Source organism: Punica granatum, chromosome 3 (genome assembly GCF_007655135.1).
Source record: "Punica granatum isolate Tunisia-2019 chromosome 3, ASM765513v2, whole genome shotgun sequence".
NCBI lineage: Eukaryota > Viridiplantae > Streptophyta > Magnoliopsida > Myrtales > Lythraceae > Punica > Punica granatum.
Window position 1 is genome coordinate 39216742 of NC_045129.1, and position 24219 is coordinate 39240960.

At 39.8% G+C, this 24219-nt stretch overlaps 4 protein-coding genes across 4 annotated transcripts; 3 read left to right on the top strand and 1 right to left on the bottom strand.

The window, feature by feature from the left end:
• Positions 1-5574: 5574 nt before the first annotated feature.
• On the top strand, positions 5575-10516 carry LOC116199025 (cell division control protein 6 homolog B). The gene is made up of 17 exons (XM_031529313.1): positions 5575-5885; positions 6137-6239; positions 6331-6551; positions 7052-7126; positions 7203-7312; positions 7447-7553; positions 7677-7736; positions 7839-7912; positions 8019-8069; positions 8179-8228; positions 8726-8861; positions 9214-9303; positions 9427-9489; positions 9607-9702; positions 9792-9881; positions 9980-10058; positions 10165-10516. The coding sequence occupies exons 1-16, from the start codon at positions 5703-5705 to the stop codon at positions 10016-10018; spliced, it is 1548 nt and encodes a 515-aa protein (XP_031385173.1). The 5' UTR covers positions 5575-5702; the 3' UTR covers positions 10019-10058; positions 10165-10516.
• Positions 10517-12903: 2387 nt separating this feature from the next.
• LOC116199154 (60S acidic ribosomal protein P0-2-like) lies at positions 12904-15686 on the bottom strand. The gene is made up of 5 exons (XM_031529443.1): positions 15324-15686; positions 14953-15021; positions 13823-13921; positions 13352-13744; positions 12904-13211 (listed from the first exon to the last, which is right to left on the bottom strand). Exons 1-5 carry the CDS (start codon positions 15579-15581, stop codon positions 13068-13070), a joined length of 963 nt encoding a protein of 320 aa, XP_031385303.1. The 5' UTR covers positions 15582-15686; the 3' UTR covers positions 12904-13067.
• Positions 15687-16414: 728 nt separating this feature from the next.
• Positions 16415-21021, top strand: LOC116201201 (anthranilate synthase alpha subunit 2, chloroplastic-like). The gene is made up of 11 exons (XM_031532338.1): positions 16415-16776; positions 17339-17523; positions 17663-17852; positions 18157-18308; positions 18513-18628; positions 18721-18967; positions 19050-19106; positions 19255-19407; positions 19629-19709; positions 19813-19899; positions 20329-21021. Exons 1-11 carry the CDS (start codon positions 16584-16586, stop codon positions 20656-20658), a joined length of 1791 nt encoding a protein of 596 aa, XP_031388198.1. The 5' UTR covers positions 16415-16583; the 3' UTR covers positions 20659-21021.
• Positions 21022-21740: 719 nt separating this feature from the next.
• On the top strand, positions 21741-23890 carry LOC116200916 (probable NAD(P)H dehydrogenase (quinone) FQR1-like 3). The gene is made up of 5 exons (XM_031531887.1): positions 21741-21896; positions 22516-22617; positions 22737-22830; positions 23000-23265; positions 23519-23890. Exons 2-5 carry the CDS (start codon positions 22592-22594, stop codon positions 23748-23750), a joined length of 618 nt encoding a protein of 205 aa, XP_031387747.1. The 5' UTR covers positions 21741-21896; positions 22516-22591; the 3' UTR covers positions 23751-23890.
• The last annotated feature ends 329 nt before the right edge of the window (positions 23891-24219 follow it).

A 24219-nucleotide genomic window follows, 5' to 3' on the forward strand; every position in this document is an offset into this window, starting at 1 on the left:
ATCGATAATAATTGGATCGAACGCAACATTATTAGGGAACTACCGCTCTCTCTACCCGAAGACCCGGTATATTAATTCTCTGTATATTAATTAAGAGGTCATGATCTTAATCCTTATTTGGATATTTTTATTTCCTACGACTCAAAATAATATTGTAAAAGTGTATAACTCCACGAGTAAATTCAATCAAATAATTTTTTATAGCATTATTACATTTTTAAGATAAAATTTTACTTTAAATTATTTTCCTACGCAATAAAACTACTCGGTAAAAAATATTATATGTGTTGAAGTATGTCCATTTGAAAGATTATCATATTACAATTTTTGTGTTATTGCTTCTAATGATGGCTCGAGAACTTTGCATATCGATTTCTAAGCAGGTTGAAGTGTTTTCTTGATAATAACTATCATTTCTCTATGATCAACAAAATAACATTTTCATTTATTAATAAGCTATCATAAAATTATTTTGCATCATCTACGATGTCATTCGTGGTTCTAGTACTCTAGTCGATGTCTATACCTCATAATGTGTGATCAGAACTTAAGTAATGTGGTGCCATGTTAATAATCATAACATATATAGATCGATGAAGCTGGTCATGCGATCGATAGGTAATCCCCCGTATAGCGTCCAAAAGCATCACTATTATCGCCTTTTTCTTTTGTGCTGCAAAAGGCGTGCTGGTGGGCATGGAAAAGGAGAGGGTTACGTCACCAAATAAATTTAATGATAATTTTCTCCTCCACTTGATCATTATTGGAAAAATTTAGGATTTTTACATATTGATAGGGATGTCGCTGAGACTCCAAGACCATTCATATATACAAAAGAAAATATATTATAACCACTCGTTTGGATTGCGGATTAAGGGAGGTTACTGAGAGATGAGTTGTGGAGGGTTATGACATAATTTTGTATTATAATCGTATTATAAAATTCTCTACATCCCGCGATTCAAACCATCATTAAAGTAATATCATTAGTATTATATATGGCTAAATAAAAACGTGAATTGCGTCACGTGAATGCTTGCTCGAGAGGGGAAAAGTGTTATATCACATGAGCATGTTCAGGCTCTCTAAGGCAATTTTGTATTATAATCGTATTATAAAATTCTCCACAACCCGCTATTCAAACAATTGTTAAAACAATATCATGACTATTATATATGGCTACATAAAAACGTGAATTGTGTCATGTGAATGCTTGCTCAAGAGGGGAAAGGTGTTATATCACATGAGCATGTTCAGGCTCTTTAAGGCAATATTTATCGTCGGAGATATTGTTGAAAATTTTACAATAATACGCACGAGGAAATTAGTTTTTTTTTGGTGAAATTAAAGTTAACTCAACGGAAACTAGATTTAATTACTACCCGGAAATTTAATTATCTAAAAGATAGATCAGATTAAAAGAAAGTCCTCGCTTTCGAGAGGCTTCTTGATGATAATGTTATGCCATTTGCATGCTGCTTTATGGCTTCGAAAACTTGTAATTGAAATGAATGAAAAGGAAGAAATGCGTGACAATTATAAGATATTGGGGGGCCAAAAGAAGATTAATAATTCGCGGTATCAAAGGCATGTGCTGATTTGTTTAAAATTGATAAAAGAGTATATATGTCACTTCCAGCTTTGGCAATGTGTATAGTATATTTTGATCATCAATTTATTTCATTTCATTTTGTTTTTTTATTAATTCCACTATATAGGCTTAATTAACTTTTATATATCAATAGTACTGTATATAGTTATATTTTACTTCGAAAGGTGACAAAATAAAACCTTCCAGACAAATATCCAGTTGGTATTGATTCGATTGGACTTGGACGGAGATGAAAATTGTACGGTCCAGAAGCAAGAGCAAAGGGCGCGCATGCACATGTTTCTTATCTGCTAGCTTACTAGGAAGAAAATATAAGCCACGAAAGCGATGTTCTTGCATATATAATTATGCACTGAAAGAAAAAAACAAAATCACGTGGGATATTCTATGTTTATATTCCATCGGTCTCACGATTAAACTGTGATATAAAATGACTAGCCATAAGGTGACGCTATAATTGACGATATACGTTGTTAGGTATTTAAATCCGCATGGTTAAAATTTGAAAGCACTGAGTCCGAGCTTAAGACAAACGAAGAAATAAATATAAAATCGGTGATTAATGGGTTGAGGGCATATCGCGATGTCACCGATAAAATAATGACATAATATAGCCAATAATAATTGTGGTAGGTTTGGTGTAAAATAGTTAAGCCTTTTTTTTTTGGGTTCTTTTCAAACATCCTATAGATTAAAAAAAAAAAAGGAGTTTGTATGGCAATCAACGGTGTCTAATAATTTGAAGCACGTAAAAGGACGAAATTATATCTAGACTTTAATCCAAGTTGATCGAAATGATGTCCGCTTGGAAAGAGATAAAAGAAAATGACGACTAATCTAATTAAACAAATGATGGAAATATATTTATCTCTCGCTCCACCGTTGAGCGAAAGTCATGATCGTAAATTCCTTATCGGTTGGTGATTGGTTGATTTTTGCTAGTTGCATCAGGGGGGTGTTCTGTTCTTTTTTGACCTATTATGAATGAATAATCAAGTGGGGACTTATAGCCAGAGATCTATTCCAGTAAAGATTTTAGCGCTGTATTTATCTACGAACAGATCGGTTTTCATTTTTCGGCCCTCGATCGCGGTCGTGTAGGCTCAATATTATGCATCTCCTCACAGTCATCGGCCAGGGTTTGCATGATAGTTGATATAAGGGTCGATACGTATTAAGATCATCCACATTCATGCACCTTAATGTCATTGAAACCTTAGAACAAACTCTTTATTAAATTTCCATTTGAGTTTATACGAGTTTGTGCCCATTTCCATTTAAAAACTCAAGTTGATAAGTGGTAGTACCAAAGTCATATATTAACCCATGAATTTTTCTTTTCTTTTTCGATGTGGGATTTATCCCATTTTACTCCTCAACACCCGCCCTCACGTGCAACGTGTGGTCTATTTCTACCTACACGTTGTCACGTGCCCTTAAACACCCGCCCTCAACAATTGACCTCGAGCCGGGCTCATCTTCCGTGCTCAAGCGAGGGGGGACACTAACATGAGGTGCACTCTTGGCTGCACTCGACATACTGGACCTGGTGTGGTGTGGGTGCGCACACGCGCGTAAGCACGCATATGCGTAACCTAGGCTCTGATACCATATTAAATTTCTATTTGGGCTTATACGGGTTCTACGCGTGTATGCGTATGGACTCACACCATGCCAGACCCAGTATGTCCAAGTGCAGCCAAGAGTGCGCTTCGTGTTAGTGTCCCCCCTCGCCCGAGCAAGAAAGATGAGCTCGGCTCGAGGTCAATTATTGAGGGCGGGTGTTTAAGAGCACTTGACAACGTGTAGGCAGAAATAGACCACACGTTGTATGTGAGGGCGGGTGTTGAGGAGTAAAATGGGATAAATCCCACATCTGAAAAGAAAAGGAAAATACATGGGTTAATATATGGTTTGAGTATCACCACTTATTAGCTTAAACTTTTAAGTGGATATGAGTCCGAACCTATATAAGTCCAATAAAAAGTTAATACTCTTCTCGTGACAGGGTTTGTTTTAACACCTCTGAGCTTGCCTATGCCCAGAATATGCTGTGACCAGTAAGTTCGGTGGGTGCAGGACGGTTTTTAGTATGAACGGTAACTCTCCTGAATTATTGGGAAAAGAATTTTATGAACGATAATCAAAACAGTATTAGAAGAATAAAACCGTCAAAATTATATGGATCTATGGTCAGCGTTGCCCAACCCGACCCGATACTATAAAAGAGAGGAAAAGCAAAATAAAATCTAAAATTGGTTTCATTAAATTTCATTCATTCACGTACTATAAACACTAAAAAAATGTCAAACAACATTTATCCATATATATAAAGAGGAAGTTAAAAATAGTCCATTTAGGACATGAATTGGGAATTTTATTCTCTTTATACCATTTTTTGATCTTTTATTAAATTAAAATTTCCAAATTTCATATATAATATATATAATAATATTATAAATATATACAATTGGTCCGGTTAACTGCAGTTTTCTAATGCGGAAAACTGTAATCGTCCCGTAACCGATTTTCGTTTTGAAATCCCCAGAAAAATATTTTCCGAAACTGATTAATTTGGTTCAGAATGGGACAGTTTTGAGGGATGGTTTCTTAGGGAGATTTTTTGCACAGCCCTACCAATAAGAGTAATGTGTCTTTTTGTGTTTGTTCGTGTTCCATTTTTATATAGTCTACATGTGCATGCATACGGACATATATATGTAGATCAAATTATTTGGGACATGCATGAATACCATAAGTTTGAACCATATCGTTGCAGTTAAATGGATTCTTCCTCCAATCACACGGAAACAAGCCGATACATCCATCCAATGTTAACGTACTTGTGCGCAACCTTGCATATATATAAGGTACCTGAAAAGTCGTCAAATATTATCTTTATTATTAGAGGTGCATGGCATGGGTCACCTTGACAATATGCTGCAAGCTTAATTAACACCATACCGGTACATGCATGGTGGGACCCAGCCTCGATCACCTGCTTGCGGTAGATCCCCATTTTATTTAATAGGCCGGATTTTAAAGCAACTTAGTAAAAGACATATAAATATGGGCATAAAAGATTATGTATTTAAAGAGAAAGTCTTATATGTAACGATAGTATGTAACGAAATCTACGTGACAATATCACAAGTCTCTATAATATTCCTATTTCTATTAATTTTTAGAAATATCACAAAAATAAATTTTTTACATGTCTTGTAATGTTGCCACGTGAATTCTGTTGCATACAAGACCTTCTCGTATTTAAGGCACTTATGAGTTTTGCCATCCTTAGTTGTACGACAATGTGAATTAAAATTTAAGGATATTCAGGAAAAAAAAAATTTCGGTGTGAACCATGTTATTCGAAAGTTCAATTGGATCATGACTAATTCAGTCGAGCCGGGTCGGCCCACTAAAGGGTAATTTTATCCCAACGTGAATTTTCTGTATTCATAATGATTCGAACCCGAGACCTCGTTTACGCGGAATAAGCGTCGAATCGCTTGAACCAATCAAAGTTGGCATTCAAGAAAAGAAATTGATACAAGATATATGCATCATTTGTCGTTGAACATGCCAATTCGAACCCCCGAATCTTCTGAACTCTCACTTAACATGTGAATTGAGGAAAGCAAAGGCATTGAGAAGGATCAATTGATGAATTACAACTGCATTGTTAAAAGAGGTAAGTTGTAAGGAGACGTCGCAACAGACTTAAGCATGGGCCTGAACCCAACTATTGTTTAGATGGGCTCGGGCCCAATACGAGGCATTTCAGCTTAAAGCTTTCGCGCCTTTAGATAACAGAAGAAAATAAATTTTAATATATTTCCTGGGGGAAAAAAAAGAAATAATAATAATAATAATAATAATAATAAGAATTATAAAATTTGAGAGCGGTGGCGCCAAAATGAGAATCGTCACGTTGGTCCTTCCCGCTTAAAAGGAATCCCATATCTCATCTCCCGCTCTCTTCCTCTTCCCTCAGTAGCGCATAGCAGTGCAGGCACGGAGGCAGAAGAGCCTTCTCGACTCTCTCTCTCTCTCTCTCTCCTCTCAGTTCCGATTGCAGGAAGCTTTAATCATGCCTTCCATTCCGAAGCAAAATGCATCTCCGATCTCCACCAGAGGTAACCTCAAGGAGGTCAGCGGCAGGAGGAGATTGAGATCCGATCGAACAGCGACGGTGGAGAGCTCAATCGCTACTCCGATCAAGCGGAAGTCTCCTCGACGATGCATCAATTCCAGCCCAAACGCTCCTCCGAATGTGAGTTGTAGCTATTGAAATGCTCTTTTCTGGTATAAATTCGTCTTCAGTAGGCTGTTCAACTCATTAGACTGGTCGAATTCCAGCATAGATTTCGCTAGATTTGCTTGTAAAAATGTGGACCGAACTCAAATGACAACCAATGGTGGGAAGCTCTGTTGTGAATTTCTGTGTACTTTTACCAAATACATTAAGCCGACGATTGTATGATATATTCTTCGAGTTCTGCTGAATATCAATCTCATCGACAGGGAGGAGCAAAGGAAGACAGAGATGAGATCATGAAATTGCGCAAATCACCAGTGAAGAGATTGTCTGATAGTTTTGCAGCGAAGCAACAGTGGAACCCCAAAGGCAAGCAAGCTAATAAAAAAATCCGATGTGATATTCTATTGTCCTTTTGCTTGGACATCAGCTGACTATTGCATTTCCTATGTATGTATAGATCCTCATCATATGAGTGCAGTCAAGGAAGCACTGCATGTATCAACTGTTCCATGCAGTATTGTTTGCCGTGAAGATGAACAACAAAGGGTTTTAGATTTTTGCAAAGGCTGTATAGAGCAAGAGAAGGCAGGTAGCTTATACGTATGTGGATGTCCAGGCACTGGCAAGTCTTTATCTATGGAAAAAGTGAAGCAGAATCTCCTTGAATGGGCACGAGATGTACGCTGACACTTTACTGTTCCTTTCCTTTCTTTTAATAATTTCCCTTCTGCTTATTTTGTTCGTTATACTTGCTAGACATCATATTCATCTTGGCACCAAGTATGTTCGGTTTTCAATGCACTGGAATTTAGTAGTTTAACTGGCCTAGGTCCCTAGCTTCCTGGAATTACATTTCGTTTTCAGCTTAGTTTACTTATAATTACAATGAATAGGTTATTCCCTTTAGTGAGCTGTTTATGGCGTTTCTGCACTAGTCATACTCATCAATGGATCACGAGTTGCCTATTTTGGTCGTTGTTCTTAGTAGACATCATATTCGTTTTTGTACTATTCTTTCTAGTTAGCTGTTTATGGCATTTTTGTACTAGAGATACTCATCAAGGGTTCATGAGCTGATATTTAAAAAAATAAAAATAAAAATGGAGGTAATAGAGTGCAGGATCATGCTATTGTTCTCACTGTTTAAATGCCTGATGGGATGCTTTTCATACTACCAGGCAGGTTTACAGCCTCCAGATGTTCTGTCTGTGCAGTGTACTTCTCTAGCAACCACATCTGAAATCTTCAGCAAGGTGCAGATTGTCCGAACTGCATTTTTGTCATAAATTCGTCAACTGTCTCGCTTACTGCAGCCATTTCAATTGTCAGATACTTGGGAAGATCCAGCTGGCAGGAAGGACCAACATTTCCTCCCCGCCACTGCAACATCTTCAGAAAATATACATTCAAAAGCAGCCGTCCACTGGCGGGAAGATGACGTAAGATGAAAGCATTGATAATTTCTTTTTTTCCGCATGACTAACTATGATTAAGCTTTGAAAAATCATAAAGATGTTCATAAATCTCTCTTCTAAAGTCTAATAGATTCCTGAATTAGCATTTCTTTGTTCAGCCTCATTATTGCAGATGAGTTGGACTATTTAATTACAAAAGACCGAGCAGTGCTACATGATTTGTTTATGCTAACAGCTCTTCCCTTCTCCAGATGCATTTTGATAGGTACATTATTTACCTTCAAGATACAGAGTTATTGTACACGTGTAATACTATAGGGCTTCTGGAAATGCATTTGGATTTTTTATGCATAATATAATTTATGCCTCACCAAGCTTCGTCATGTAGGAATTGCAAATGCTATAGACTTGGCTGATCGCTTTCTACCAAGGCTTCAATCCTTAAATTGTGAGTCATTTACTCAATCAATTAGTACATATACCCCAAGCTAGTACACTGCTCCTTGCTCAGATATAATACTGACCGTTTCACCACATTTAATTTCACCAGGCAAGCCTATGGTTATAACCTTTCGTGCTTACTCTAAGGATCAGATTCTCCAGATTCTTCAAGAGAGGCTCATGGTAGTTAGCTTCCCCAGCTTAATATATTATTACCAAATAGCATTGGCATATAATAGGCACTTTGAATGTCTGAGTATTTAAACTAACTCTGGCAATATACTGACAGGCGCTTCCGTACGTCGTCTTTCAACTACAAGCCTTAGAACTTTGCGCTAGAGTGAGTTCTTGATTTTTTTCCCCCCTTTTCTTTTTCTTAGTGTCAGAAAAACTCCATTTTCTCCAATTGGTATATTTGCAATTGATACTGAGCAGTAGAGCTGTCACAGAAAGTTGCAGCTGCATCTGGAGACATGCGGAAAGCTCTATGTATCTGCAGGTTAGTCTTTCTGCAACATATGCATAATTACTATTTTTTTTTTTTTAAGTTTGGTTAGAGTTTGTTTCACATTTGATTAAATGTTCATGTTTCTTGGCTAAAGTTTGTTAGACAGCTCGACCTGAGGACACTTATCAAATACATGCGTCAAGAGAGTAAAATCTGGAGCAAAGATGTCATACTAGAATAAGTTTGGGTAGTTTTTACCAGTATTCTAGGTTGGCTTATGTCCACTCCTCTATGTCTATATTGTATTTGGTTGATAGCCAGCAGAAAATGGAATTAGTTCCTTATACTTCACGCTGTCTCCTCTCCCCAAATCTTACATACAAGATAACGAATGCTAGGAAAACAATCCCAGACTATTATGAGAGAAAAGGAGTCTTAAGATTTCTAGCTTTTTTATTCATCTACTAAAGACTTCAAATTCAAGAAGCAATCTATCCAGTGGAGGAAGTCCACCTCAATTCTGTTAATATTCTTTGCTATTGATGCAGGAGTGCAATCGATTTGGTCGAGGCAGAGACCAGAGAATCTGCAAGAGAATGCGATTTTCCATTAGTTGGTAATAAGTCCTTATGTGGAGAAACATCTTCGACCGTTGAAAGTGAAAAAGTTCAAGAGAGTGCTATTGTGAGTGCTCTTATCATATTCTTTCTCTCGCTGCTGATTTACTTTTTTCTTCGCAAATTAACACTAGTATATTTAGATTTAGAACAGAGTTTCCTCTATTTTATTTTATATTTTATTTAAATTTTTGGTTTTGGTTGCATTAGAATAGTTCACCGGCAAGGTGTTGGAAGACTAGCTAAATTGACGGACAGAAACTGCCATGCCAAGATACACATGAACATGTTAAATGATCGTAGACAGTTTTGTGGTGATATATGTAAGAAGATACAGCATGATCGACAAGGACTCTTATTTGATCCACTTGAATCCTGCAAACTCCGCCTTACATGAAGAAGTCTATAACTTGTCACAGGTCAGGATTGATCATATGGCTCTTGCTTTATCAAGAACGTTTAGATCACCAGCAGTAGACACCATTCAGTCTCTACCACAACATCAACAGGTACGCTTTAATTACATATTGATAAACTAATGAAACCGTTGATGATAATTCAGCTATGTCCACAGCTTGTCCTTCACTTAGCCCATAATTAAGAGCTCACATCCTTATTGTAACTTGCTGCAGATAACAATTTGTTCGACTGTGAAACTTCTCCGAGGGCGGAAGAAAGATACAACTCTCGGGGAGGTACATTCACCTTCCCCCCCCCCCCCCCCTTCGGGGATAAGTATTTATCTATTTTCTGGAAAGCTAACAGTCCGTTGAAGATGCTGATTATAGTTAATTTTGTTTACATAAATGTAGCTGTATAAATCTTACCTGGAAGTCTGCAAGGCGTCGCTAATACCAGCAGCTGGATTTTTGGAATTTTCAAGTATGTGCCAAGTTCTTAATGACCAGGTATGTGCGGTGGATAGAAGGAATCAGATTCCATTATCTTTAGATGATCTTCATGCAGACTGAGAGACAGATTGATTGTGAAATATCAGGGGCTTCTCAAACTGGGCCAATCTCGTGATGACAAATTACGAAAGATAGCCTTAAAAGTGGATGAAGCAGACGTCACTTTTGCGTTACAGGTACTCCAGAGGGTGGTTTCGATGTAATTTCCAAACTTTTTGTTTTTCCTCGTTAAAAGGAAGGTTTTTGATGGTGCAAATATATTAATGTAAAACAGGGAGTTCGGTTCTTTCGGAATTGCCTTCAGCAGCCATAAATGGTCAACTTATTTGTGCCAATGAAGCCTGATTAACAAGGTAAGAACTCGAAGCAAATTCTCTACAGGCTATTCATTCACTCTTTTCTTTTTGGCGGTATGGTGGAATTTGAACTCATACCTTTGTCCTCTGTATGTTTATGCAGGTATAATAGTCCACAGAGGGAATGCAAAGAGGTCTGTCACTAAAATAAATAAATAAATAAATATAGAGTTTAATCAACACATACATAAATACATACATGTATGGAGTTTGAGGAACAAGTGATGAAATCAATGGCTGGGGAGCAGAGATACAAACCGGCACCAACGCATGCGAGATTTGCTCAGTATATTGGTTGCCGCTAAAGTGCTCGTATCACATTTCCTTTTTTTTTAATCAATTCAAAACCAGGAAAAATGCAAAAGCAATATTTAGTGGCTTCGCACAGCAATTTTCCCCCCGTACTCTTTTTGTATATTAATAATTGATTACTGAAAGTCTGAAAGCAATGCCTATTCTCTCGCCATATTAAATGCTTTGATAGCAGGTGATTCCTCGGAGAGAGCACTGACTTAGTAGTTAGGAGGGCCTACTTAAAATTGAGAGAAAATTATGAAAATGGTTATTGAAAGATTTTAAAACTAATAATTTATTACTTGAAAGATTATTTGAAATAAAATGATCATTGAAATATTAGAATCTATAACATTTTGGTATCATCGTTAAAATTCCGTCAGTGTCGTTACGGAAAAATAACATGGACGTTTATGTTGCATCTAGTAGACAAACGGTTTCGATAAACGTTATAAGTCATCTCGTATGTTGTTTTTGACATTCCATAAAAAAAGAAGAAGCTCAAACTCATCGTCACCATCATCCCTTCCCTCGTCCATATGCAGTCAAAATTAAGGCAATGTATCCTCTATACAAAACAAAGCACTGAACAGACGAGTTTGGGCAAGCAAAAAATAGTCAACATTAGTGCAAGCAGACTCAGAACAGACGAACTCGACGTCGCCTCCCATCAGAAGAGTCGTCGGTGCCGTTGCGTCGAAGGTCATGGTCAGACGGACTCGTCGAGCTTGAGTTCGACCACTGCACGGGCGCTGCAGCAGCTGTCGATCTCCTGGGGGACGAGGTTAAGGACAAGGCCACCAAGGACGTCGCCCCCTATCGTCGACGTCTCCCAGTTCAGTTACTTCAAGGTCCTCGGCAAAGGAGTGTTGCCGGAGCAGCAGCCTATCGTCGTGAAGGCCAAGCTCATCTCCATGATTGCGGAGAAGAAGATCAAGGAGGCTAGCGGAGCCGTCATCCTCACCGCTTAAAGAATCGATTTTTATGCATTTGACGGTGTTTTTAGAAGATTCTTGGTGCTATGATGAACTTAACTTGTTAGCTTCTTATAATTTTCCAAATATATCATGTGACTCTGGAGCTTCACTGTTGAGTATGAGTATACATTGTTACTTTAACCATTTGCTGATTTCGTTCCGATCGTTCTGATCACACAGTGTTTCAATTTGAATGTTAAAAGCCGTAGCTTTGTGATTGGATTGTGCTTTGAGCTGGAGTTGTGATTGAATTGTGCTTTGAGCATCATGAAGGCAATCCGTGTTTCGTGCTTCTTTGAAGTGGGTGGTTTTAGGAAGTTAGATTAGATATTGTTTCCTTTCGGGAACCGCAGCTTCGAGCAACACCAAGCTTGAGAGGGCTAATTCGGCTGAAGAGATTGCATATGAACTCGTCTTGATTGCAATGGAGGCCGCATATGAACTTCGAGGGTTATTCACTGAAGAGAGCAAGAGTTATTCTGCAGTTTGTAGCCTAGAGGGTGCCCTGTTTAGTCACGGGGCCGTGGACCCGAACGACACCAAATGGGATGGCGGAATACTGAATTGTATTTCGAATAGGATTAAGATCAACACATGTAGAAATGTCAATTTTTATTCCTCGCCGGGTGCTCAAAGTTCATCAGTCCATGCTCACTATGGAACATACAACTTGCACCATTTGAAAAAATTAAAAGTGACTTTCATCGTATTCGATTATTGAACTCCGACGAGTTCGTTAGACACGGGAAGGGGTATATGGCCATGTATCGGCAGGAAACGGGGCGTACGCCTTGGCACGGCCACCCTTTATGACCTCCACGTTGTGTAAAATCACCAATGAACCATCACCAGCAACACCCCAGAAGAGCTTCACCCTTTCATTTGGCCCTTGCCAAATATATATAACACAACCTCCCAAATTTAGTTTCCCGAATCGTGTGGATCGACTTGGACCGGGGCAAAGCAAAGGCTTATTGGAAGCAAAGGCTTATTGGGTTTTCGGGTTTGACTGGTCTGAGTCCGCTTGCCCTTTTCGACCACTCTTCCCAGTACTTCTTACTCGCCTATCTTGTGCTCTATTTTGTAAAGAGGAAAGCGTGCCCTAATTTTGACTACAGATGGGGGAGGGAGGGGATGACAAAAACGACGCGTTTGGGCTTCTTCTTCTTCTTTTTTCTAATATATATAACCGGGATGACAAAAATGACATCGTAAATGATGAAGTGTAATGTTGATCGGGACCGTTTGTCTACTAGATGCCATATAAACGTCCATATCATTTTTCCATAATGGCACTTATGAAAAGTTAACGGTGGTACGAAAATGTTATGGATATTGATATTTCAATGATAATTTTGTTTTAAAAAATCTTTCAAGTAGTGATTTGTTAATTTTAAAATATTTTAATGACCATTTTGATAGTTTTGTCTAAAATTGACCGCTTGAACCTGCTGATTGTAGGCCCAGGACAGGATAAGCAAAGCACATCGGCGTTTTGGGGCTCAGCCAGCCCCAAAAAAGAAATTAAAGTTGAAATAGTACAATAACATGTAAACAATACAACAAAGAAGGAACGAAGACTGCATAGGAAGCTTCATATCACATTCTCCAGCACCGAAAAAGACACGGAAAAGGCCGCAACCATTGGTTCTCAGTAACTAATTAAAAGCTTCATATCACATTCCTTGTTGGCAAAAGATTCTAATTAAAAGAGATAAGGGGACGGGAAAGAACTTTAATCGAATAAGCCAGCAACCATATCGTCCTCAGACTCCTCTTCTTCTTCCTTCTCCTCCTTTGCAGCCGGAGCAGCAGCACCACCACCAGCTCCTGCTGCTGCAACTGGTGCGGCCGCTGCAGCAGCAAACTTGCTGGGATCCTGCATTCAGGAGCATGCATCCTAAATTATCTGTCCGAGTTAAAGCTCAAAAAATGTTCATAAGGAGAGAGCCCAACGAAAATTCTTTAACAAGTCAAAATGGGTCTGCCAAAGAGCAAGAGAGAAGGAGGGCCTCTAACCTTCAGGTATTCCTTAACTTTCTCAGCTTGTGGGTAAGTGTACTCTGTTGCCACTGCAAGACTCAGAACATTCTTGTAGGCGTTTATGAACATATGCGGTGCCCCGGCGAGTGTAGGGAAAGACAGCGCCATTGACATAGCTGCCACCACTGAGAGCCCGCTGGCGAATTTCTGGACAAGGTCTTCCTCGGTAAGATCGAGTACCTCAGGGCTGAAAACTGATCCGTCATCATAAACAGATTGGACAAGCAGGCCATAAGAGAATGGGCGGATCCCCAGCTTTGAGAGAAGTGCAGCCTCCGAGGAGCCCACCTTGTCGCCCTTCTTTATGAGCTCCACGGGGGTGATGATTTCAACGGTACCCTTGTTGATCTTCGTCGGTATGTTAAGAACCTGACAGAGAACACATGTCAACAAGAGATGACAACGCTTAGCTATTCAATTATGCTATGAGATGTTTTAAAGTCTAACCTGAAAGAAGGAAGTCTGAGAAGGATCCAGTCCGGTGTTGCCAGGAGGGACAACCACATCGATCGGAGCAATAAGGCCAACACGAGCAGGAGCTCCCACCTATTTTTAGAGAATATGATTTAGTGGGTGTTGGTATCAACAAAATTGGAGAAATTTCCGTAGTGGTACTCCTGAGAATGTAGCAATTAATGATAGTTCCACAAATTCATATCATCGCTAGCCCTGAATAATATATATATACAGGCCTGGCAAAATCTAGCTTCATTTCAAAGTACAATTTGATTTAGTATAAGAGGATATACATCAGAGTTTTTTTTCCCCTTTCTTTCTAGACTAGCCGTTCTTAATGTTCAATTCAAGGGAGATATTTGATAACATCAACGAACCCTAAGACACTTTAAGATAAAACCAAGGTTACAGAATTTACAGTGGAAATGCAATTTTATACAAGTGAAATTACAAATTCATATTATCGGTAGCTGTGTAGATAAATGCACATGCGCGTCTAAGTTTAGCTTCATTTCAGACTAAAGTTTCATCTAGTATAAGAGGATATGGCATATCTTTGAGGCAGTTGCATGCATGCAAATAACGTTCAACTTATGTCTTAACACTTAAACAGATATTAAGATAACATGTCATAGCCCTCTTTGGAGCTGAATGCACACACGATCTTCTCGGAGCAGAGCATCTTCCCCCGTAATTGTTTGTTATATGCATTATACGGGTTTACCAGTACAAAAAGCTAGCAGTGATCATGGAACTGTTTCACCATGCAAACATCTAGCAAATCTTATAATGAAGAAGTGAAACACTTTCTTACTAAATAAGAAGTATTAGGCCAAAACGACTTGCGTGAGGCTGAAAGACAAGGTAACACAGCAAACCGGGAACAGTTTTTTTTTTTGTGGGAAAACCTAACTAGGAACAGCTTTAGATGTCAAAATTCCAGGAATTTTTTACAAAGACGTTAAAAAAAAAAAACTGTTGAAGAACATGAAATGGCTTTTTCTTCCTCAAGGGTCTGGACTTTTTCTCACTTCAGTTGACTCGTTTTATATAAGTTTGTTCACACATATACATTAATATTTCTGAGCTCACACTTTCTTGAAACATAATTAGCAATGTACCTTATACTTTGCGACCTCTTCACGCACTTCCTTCAAGTCACCCTTGGTGAAGATCAGACCGACATTTCCCTGATCCAACAAGAAATCGGAAGCTACATGAGGATTTCTAATCATGCAAACGTACAACGTAGAACTTACACGAAATAAAATGGAGGATGAAGGGAAACAGAAGTCGCACTTCATGCTCATTTTATGGTGGTAGTTATCAAGACAAGTGCAAAGGCTCACAGTAATACGAGCCAAAACTGCAATGAATCGATCTGAGTGATACATACAGCCCTAAAACACTACTGCGAACACACACCCAGCTGAATCTCGACTAGTCGAGAAACTCATTGTTAGATCTGCCACCATCAGGAACGAGGCCATACCACGAGCAAGGAGACGAGGTTGAGGACGCCTTTGTTGCCGGTATTTTCAGCATGGAGCTTGATGGTGCGCTTCATCATGGTGTTCTTACCCATCAGCACAATGGACTCGCCTCTCAGGCCCTTCCGGATGCCCTGGAGCTGGTTCGAGCCGACATTATCGGCAGCAACGACGAGGACCTGCGAGTACTCCTCGAGGAGGCGGCATAGCTTCTTGTCATAGTTGATCTTCTTCTGAGCCTTGGAGAGCTTCACAGCCATCGGAGATCAGTGAGCTAAGATCGTACACCCTAGCGGAGCAGCTCAGAGTGAAACTGAAAGGGTCCAAGTGCCGATCGAGATCGTCCGGTAAAACTGGAAACCCTAACCGTACGTTGCATGGCTATTTATAGTTTCTTTCGGCTTTGGGCTGGGTCCAGGAAAAAGGTGGGCCCAAGCGCCTTATTTAATTCAGAAAAACTTTGTACTTTATTTACCCGGGCCCACAAGATTCTCTTCTTGTTTTGTGGCCCCCCACGGCTTTACTTTATTCCAATTTTCGGGCCCACATCATTAATAATTTTGTCTCCTCACCCCTCAGGTCAGGTCGTCGCTTTTGGGAACTTCATTCATGCAGGCAGCACAGCAGAAGGCAGTCCCACTAAATCTAAATCTATATAAACTGGATAATGAGGCCAGGGCAATTTCGGAATTCAAAGTAATAACTATATCGTTCCCGGTAAAGTTCTACAATTTTTGGCACGTGCAAGGAAAAAAACAATAATGAGTTTGATGTTACGGATTGTGTGTTTTTCATTTTTGACATTGTCTATTAAAGTTATAGTCCTCGTTGGAGAAAAAATCTGATCCCTTCTTTTGAGCCGAAGTCTCGAACACTCTCGAAATGCCAGGCCAAAAAAAAACATGAATGTAATATCATCTCCATTGTTTATCGTTAAATATATACGCTACTAATATTGATTAAAGTGTTCACATGTGCAAATTTCTGGCGAATTTATGAACAGTTTCATTAGTCAGGGGGAGGGGGCAAATTCGGCATTAGAAGGAAACCGATAATGGGCCTAATGGGACTGTCCCGTTGGGCCTCTCACCCTTCCTCACCTTCTTCTCTCTCTGTCTCTGATCTGCTCTTAGTCTCAGAGACAGAGCCGCAGGCAGCAGAAATCTCAACAGTGCTCGAAACAGAGCCTACTACGACGACAAAGTTTCAGTTTTTACAATCCTTCTCTCCCTCATGCTCTCATCTTCTTGACCTTTTTCTACATGGATACCCTAGCCGTCGCCCCTCCCAAGCTCCCTTCGACTCCCCGATTACCGTTAAAGTCGTTTTCCGTTAACTTCAGCGGTCGAAGTTTTAGCCCTTTTGCTCTGCTCAACTCGCGCTCGAATTTCCCGACCCTGAAGTGTTCGCATGCCCGCACAGTAACATGCTCTGCTCAGCCCACTCCATCACTAGGTAAGAGCCGGGTGTTTGCCATTTTCATTGTATGCTGATTTCTGAAATGTTCTTTTTTTTTCCCCTGAATTTTCAGTTTGCATGTAAGATGGGTTGCTGTAGGAGAATGTGTGGAGCTGATGAAGATAGAATTCAAATCCGTAGCCGATTCTTTTACCTGGATATGCGGAGTTAAAAGGTCCAGGAAATGGGATTGGGAAGCCGAATTTGCTTACGGATCCTCCCACCGCAAATCTGGATGAAATCTCAATAAAAAAATGATAACTTTTTAAAAACTATTGCATAAGTTGTCAGCTCAATTCTGTGGATTTACTTGTTCAAATCCCTTTTACGTAGTATGCTGATTCAGTGTTAGCAATTTTATTTTCATGGGAATTTTAGAGTCCATGATCAACTGGTAGAGACTGAGTCCGATCATGTCGAATAAAGTGAATGTCGTTGTCGCATATAAGCATAAAGGCTCTTGGATTCTAAATTGGGATTTTGTTCTGTCATCCATGCCCTGCGTTGACCCAATATAATTACGGCATTGGGACAACTAACTTATACCGTGTATTCCCAGTGGAACAGAGTGTCAAGTTTCAGGAAGCTGCCAAGGAGGGCAATTTGGTTCCTCTCTTCCGTTGCATATTCTCGGATCATCTCACCCCAGTTCTTGCTTACCGCTGTCTGGTGAAGGAGGATGATAGGGATGCTCCAAGTTTTCTCTTTGAGTCTGTTGAGCCCGGGTTGCAGGCTTCAAGCGTGGTAAGGCCTTGTCCTCTTTCTTTCTGCTTATTTATCATCGATCGTGTAAATGTGGGTTTGTCCTTTTCTTGTCTGCTTATGCGAGGACAAGATACATTTACTTTCTCGTGGAGCTCATTGTGCTGTGTCATCATGTTAGGGGCGATATAGTGTCATCGGAGCTCAGCCCACAATCGAAATCGTGGCAAAGGAGAATATGGTGACTATCATGGACCACAGTGAAGGGCGCAGGACAGAGGAAATTGTGGAGGATCCTATGGTTGTTCCTAGAAGAATTATGGAAGGTTGGAAGCCCCAAAGGATTGATGAACTTCCTGAAGCATTCTGTGGTATGGCTTTGATTTAAAGATTTCGATTTCCTGATGGATGCTTTCTTTTGATGGTCACTTGCATGCATTTTGTATAAACTAAAACAGATTCCTACTGAGTTTCTCATTATTCTGCTACTATTATGAGCTGTGGGCATGGAATTTGGTAAGATTTTAATGAGTTATTAATTATATTTTACTTGGACTGTGGGATTGAATAGTTGGTTGGTAATTTAATGAAGCCCACTGCATATTATTATTTACCTTTTGTTATGGAGTCAAGTCAACCATAGATAGTTTGTGATGAAATTTCCGATATCAACAGGTGGTTGGGTTGGCTATTTCTCCTATGATACGGTGCGCTATGTGGAGAAGAAAAAGCTACCCTTCTCCAGTGCTCCCTTGGATGACAGAAACCTTCCTGATGTTCATCTTGGCCTTTACGATGATGTAATAGTATTTGATCATGTGGAAAAGGTTTGTGCACTTTCTGCTGCTAATTATCTTTAGATCAAATTAGATCTATCTTGTTCTGCAATATAAATATCTGAGATCAAGTTTTTTTCTTTTTTTTGCCTCACCATTTACTGGTGTAATGCTCAAGTGTGAACACAAATGCAGTTGATTGAATTTCTTCAACGAGAGTATTGATTTTTCTAGTTCCTTTTCTTCTGGCATCAGAAAGCTTATGTTATTCACTGGGTTCGATTAGATCAATATTCTTCTGTGGAGGAAGCCTTCAATGATGGGATGAATCGGTTGGACACTTTAGTCTCCAGAGTACATGACATAGATCCGTGAGTATATATCCTTCTATGCTTCATGCCTGTCTTGAGAGTTCCTCATTTAGAAACCAGTCTCAGAATGAATGGTTAAATTGCAATTGCAGTCCAAAGCTGCCAGCTGGTTCAATAAAATTACACACTCATCTATTTGGTCCAAAGCTGGAGATGTCAAGTATGACAAGTGAGGCATATAAGGAGGCTGTACTGGAGGCTAAAGAACACATTCTTGCCGGCGACATCTTCCAGATAGTGTTAAGTCAGCGGTTTGAAAGAAGAACTTTTGCAGACCCCTTTGAAGTCTATAGAGCGCTGAGGATTGTCAACCCGAGCCCATACATGACCTACTTACAGGTGTGCCTGCAAAATCCCTGAGTTTGTTGACTAATAAAAGTTATTGCTATGACCGAAGTTTAATTTATCGTAATCGATGCAGGCTAGGGGATGCATACTAGTTGCCTCAAGTCCAGAGATTCTTACACGAGTGAAAAAGGTAATTGGTAGCTAACGGGTGCTGCTAGCAGTGATTTGCTTTTCTCTGTAATATCGCTTAAGTAGACAAGGCAGTCGATAATAGTGTGCATTTGTTGGAATTGGCTTTAACAAGTTTCCTTTTTTCCCTCTTTTTTTTTTTTTGGCAGGGAAAGATAACAAATAGACCTCTTGCTGGGACAATTAGGAGAGGGAAGACACCAAAGGAAGATTTAATGTTGGAAAAGGAACTTTTAGCTGATGAAAAGCAATGTGCGGAGCACATTATGCTAGTGGACTTGGGTAGAAATGATGTTGGAAAGGTTTAATACTTCTTAGTTTCTAGTATCAGTTTATGTCTATCTTGCTGGTCATATAACTTCAAAAACCACGCGCAGGATCTTGATTTTCCACTTCTTAGTTTCTAGTATCAGTTTCTATTTATCTTGCCGGTCATATAACTTCTAAAACCCGTGCAGGATCTTTCACATGATTTTCTGCAGTGTTGCTATTAGTAATTGTAAATAAAATGTGGTCGGTGCAGGTCTCAAAACCTGGTTCTGTCAAGGTCGAGAAGCTCATGAATATCGAGCGTTATTCCCATGTTATGCACATAAGTTCAACAGTATGTTTTATATCTTTCATTTACTGGACCAAGGTGCTAATGGTGTAAATTGAGCATCATTTATATTTTGTTACTTATTTTAGATTGCAACTTATTACCACAGGTCACTGGGGAGCTACTAGATGATTTAACAAGCTGGGATGCTCTACGAGCAGCTCTGCCTGTTGGGACAGTTAGTGGAGCACCGAAGGTTTTCTTTCAGCCATTTTCTCTAGTTGCATTCAATATACAGACCCACATTTAGTATTACGGAAAGAGAAATGAATGTAATGGCCACATAAACTGGTCTTGTTGTAAATAGCTTCATGCCAAGCATGGCTTAGGAGCTTCAAATTACTGTCAAGAAACCCAAGACAACCAACCCGCAGATTGATTTTAGATTCAATCTTACATAAACCAGTTCCATTAAAAATGAATGAATAAATAAATAAATAATAAAAAATCAATCTTCATAGACCAGAAATGAGCGACTTGATGAGCCTTCTAGTTAACCTCTTCTCTTTTGGTTTGTTTGAGCTTCTAGGAGTAGTCACTCAGCTTTTTCTGTCAGCTGTTTCCTAGTGCATCCCAAGTCCCTTCCTTTCATATATTTACATAATTTGTCCATTCTACTGATCAGGTGAAGGCCATGGAGTTGATCGATGAACTAGAAGTCACAAGGCGAGGACCTTACAGCGGTGGTTTTGGTGGAATCTCATTCTCGGGAGACATGGACATTGCCCTTGCTCTGAGGACAATTGTCTTCCCAACAGGAATCCGATACGACACGATGTACTCTTACAAGGACGTCAACAGGCGACGTGAATGGGTCGCGCACCTCCAAGCTGGAGCGGGCATTGTTGCTGACAGCGATCCTTCTGATGAGCAGAGAGAGTGCCAGAACAAGGCCGCTGCCCTTGCCCGAGCCATTGATCTCGCTGAGTCTTCATTCGTCGAGAAATCTGATTGACTGATTCCCCCCCCCCCCGCATGAAGAGCAGCAGCGCAGCAGTTTAATTTGGGGTTATTTCTGTCTCTTTTCTTCGGGCTATGTACAGCTCGAAGTGGTCTTGGCAATGTGTAGTTCTTCTCGAAGACGGGGATTTTGGTGTGAACACCTCTAACTCGGTCGGGTTTGGTTGCTGTTGTGGTTTACGGATTTCTACATGGTTTATTTTATCTCAGGGTTACGAATTATAGGTACATGTCAATGATGAGAGGACCCTCATTCATCGGCAAACAGACTTTGCTCGGATGTCCGGCTCAGAACCTTTTTCATATGTTGAAATGTGAAAATAGAGGAAAATAATTATGGCTTGATACGTTGAATAAAGTCTCTTCTGCAAACCTTCAGCTAATGTTTGCTTGCCTGCTCTAACTACCAAAAATAGTTCTAATTTATTATTATTTAGAATTAATGACGTCAAAAATCATGAACTTTTACCAAAATTTTAAATTTAGTTACAACTCTTCTTTTCTTTTCCTTTTTTCAAATTTAGCAGTAAGTTGGAGGTCTTTTTGCTTTTAGTGGGACTCGCAAATTGATAAAAAATGCTCATTACTGCCACTTCGGATTCCGTTTGCCCCATTATTGGCGTTACTTACCATGTCGACAAAATTGACGGATTTGGGGACATGTTAAATTTGGACTAACGTCGGCAAATTGTTACTAGATTTGAGTAAAAAAATTGCTACTAGATTTGGGAATTTGGTGAAGTTCATGATTTTTGGTCTATTATTTATGTGTTCGTTTATAAATTCTTTAATTGTTTATTATAGTTATTTGATGATGTGGGAATAAAAAGGGAAAATCTTTAAATTTCCTTTATTCATAGAGTACGGATAAGTGATATTTGGATGTCCGACCCCCCAAAAAAATAAAAAATAAAAAAATAAAGAAGAAGGAGAAGAAGGTGACATTTGGATGACATATGCGAGCGGTTGTATTATTTAGCGGGAAATTATTGGTGCGTGTGGAGTCATCCAAAACAGCTACGTGGGACCCAAGGATTGTCGTTTATCTATGGTAAGGCTCTGCCACGTGGGAGATGAGAGATGTAGTTTTATGTTCTGTGCCAAAGCAGGCAATACCACGGATGAGAAAACAAAGGGACGTCAGATTGCCTCTGCCGCCACGCTGTGCGCTTCTGCTCTCTCCAGTCTCTCAACCTCCCCCCCGGCGGCCTGCTCTGTGAATCCTCACTGAAGGTAAATTTCCATTTTCAATTTCCTGATAGAATTCTTACGCGCTTCGACTGCGGATTTGTGAGAATTCGACTTCTGCCGAGCGTTTGGTTTACTTTGGGGTGGTTTTTCTCGAGGAAGAAGAAATTTACTCTCTGTCTCTGCTCTGTATATTGGTTGAAAATTTATTGCAGCTACTCTGAAATTGAAATCAACGATCATTTTCATGGGCTTTGTCCTTAATCTGATGCAATGAAGTGAATGATTGATCATGGATGTTTGGTTGGAAAATCGAAGGAAACAAGTCAGAAAAAAATGATAGTTTCATCGATGCTTTGATGATCGAGATTTGCGTATCTGTTGTTTCGCTGCGTTCCGGGAACAGGTGGAGGTTCTATTTGATGGAATGCTCTTCTCGCAGAATCAGAAGCATTTTCTTCCACTACTTTGAGTCGTCATCAAGGGCCAAATGTTGAAAGTTATCTTTTCCATAGAAAGAGGGTTTATTTCTTTTCTGTATTTGAGATGGACTCGATTTAATCAGGCTATATATAGGGAATGGAAAGAGTTTGATGATCCTTTCTCTGCTCATTTTGTTGAGGGAATAATTTGTGAGATTACGCATGTCTCGTTACACTTGCAGGGGTGAAGACCTTCGTGCTGTTACTCTTCCTTGAGTGGCCTATACATTGATAATTTGCAACTTCCAAAGTTTAGCTATGTCTACTGTCAAGATCTACGTTGTGTGAGTAACTCATAGCATACTCGTTACTATCTGAATATCATTTTTCCTATCTTAATATTCCGCTGCTTTTTTCTCTTTTCAACGATGGAGTTTTGCTTATAAGTTTTTGTGTTTTGAAGGTACTACTCGTTGTACAGGCATGTGGAGACTATGGCACGAGAAGTGCAGCGGGGAGCAAATGCAGTTGAAGATGTTGAAGCAACCCTCTGGCAGGTAGTATATTCTTATTCTCTATGCAAGAGGTCAGACTCTTATAGACCGGATTGATTCAAGGGTTCGTGAGTGACCTTTTAAAAAGAATCCTTTTAGACCGAGTGGAAATTTGAATTTTTTGTGCTGGTGTGGCACTTCTTCAATATATGGAATGGAATCGATGAATTAGGTGCCGGAGACACTGTCCGATGTAATACTGCAAAAGATGAGGGCCCCTGCTAAAGCGAATGATGTGGCAGAAATAAGTCCCGAGCAACTTCTAGAGGCTGATGGTTTTATCTTTGGGTTTCCTTCTCGGTTCGGTGTTATGGCGGCCCAATTTAAGGCCTTCTTCGATGCGACTCATCACATATGTGAGACCCAGGCACTTGCAGGTAAGCCTGCCGGAATCTTCTGGAGCACGGGCTTTCATGGAGGAGGCCAGGAGCTTACCGCGTGAGCCTTCATCTCTTCTTTTGCTGCTCTCACCTCAAACTTGCTCATATATATTTTGCGAAAGCTTTGTTATGGGATGGTCTTGAACAAGATGCTTTAAGCAAGTCCTTTGGCTTGTTTCCGTCCAAAATGTGTTCGAATTCCTTTTCATCCGCAATATTTCGGGAAAACCCGGATAGCTTGATGCTTCAGTGAAAATTATATGGCTTGGTCTTCAATGTTTGCTTATGCACTTCGTCCCATGTGTTTGCAGATTAACTGCAGTAACACAGTTAGCGCACCATGGGATGCTATTTGTGCCGCTTGGGTACACATTCGGGAGCGGGATGTTTGAGATGAATGAGGTGAAAGGCGGGTCTTCTTATGGTGCAGGAACTTTTGCAGCTGATGGGTCTCGGGAGCCCACAGAGCTCGAACTGAAACAGGCTTTTCACCAGGGTAAGTACGTCGCCGAGATCGCAAGAAAACTCAAGAGCCCCTTGTAAGATGTAAATGTGGATTGCTGTAAATAATACACCTCTCCGTCCGGAGATACCAATGTTCGAACTCTGGTTGGATCCAATGTGCATCAAATGTTTTAGGAAGTGCAGAATGGAAAATATAACCCAATTTACAATTTCAGTCCTGAGTTAGGTGTAGTGGCCCTCTTCAGCTCGTGATTGTGAGTTTTTGAAACGAATATGTCAACTCGTGATTTTTTACGGTTGGACTATAATCTACGTTTCCATCTAAAATTGGAAAAATTCAATCCCATACAATATGATGGCACCATCAGAATGTAAATTATCGGCCTTTTTGGTGATATTAAAACAAAGTTAAATGGGTAGTGCTAGCTTCGAGTATTATGAATATTGTGCTAGCTTCGAGTATTTGAGTATTGACCGTGATGAAAGACTGCCGAGTTTGCTTATGCTCGATGTACGTTTGTTTCAGTTAGGGAAGAATTTCTCGGTG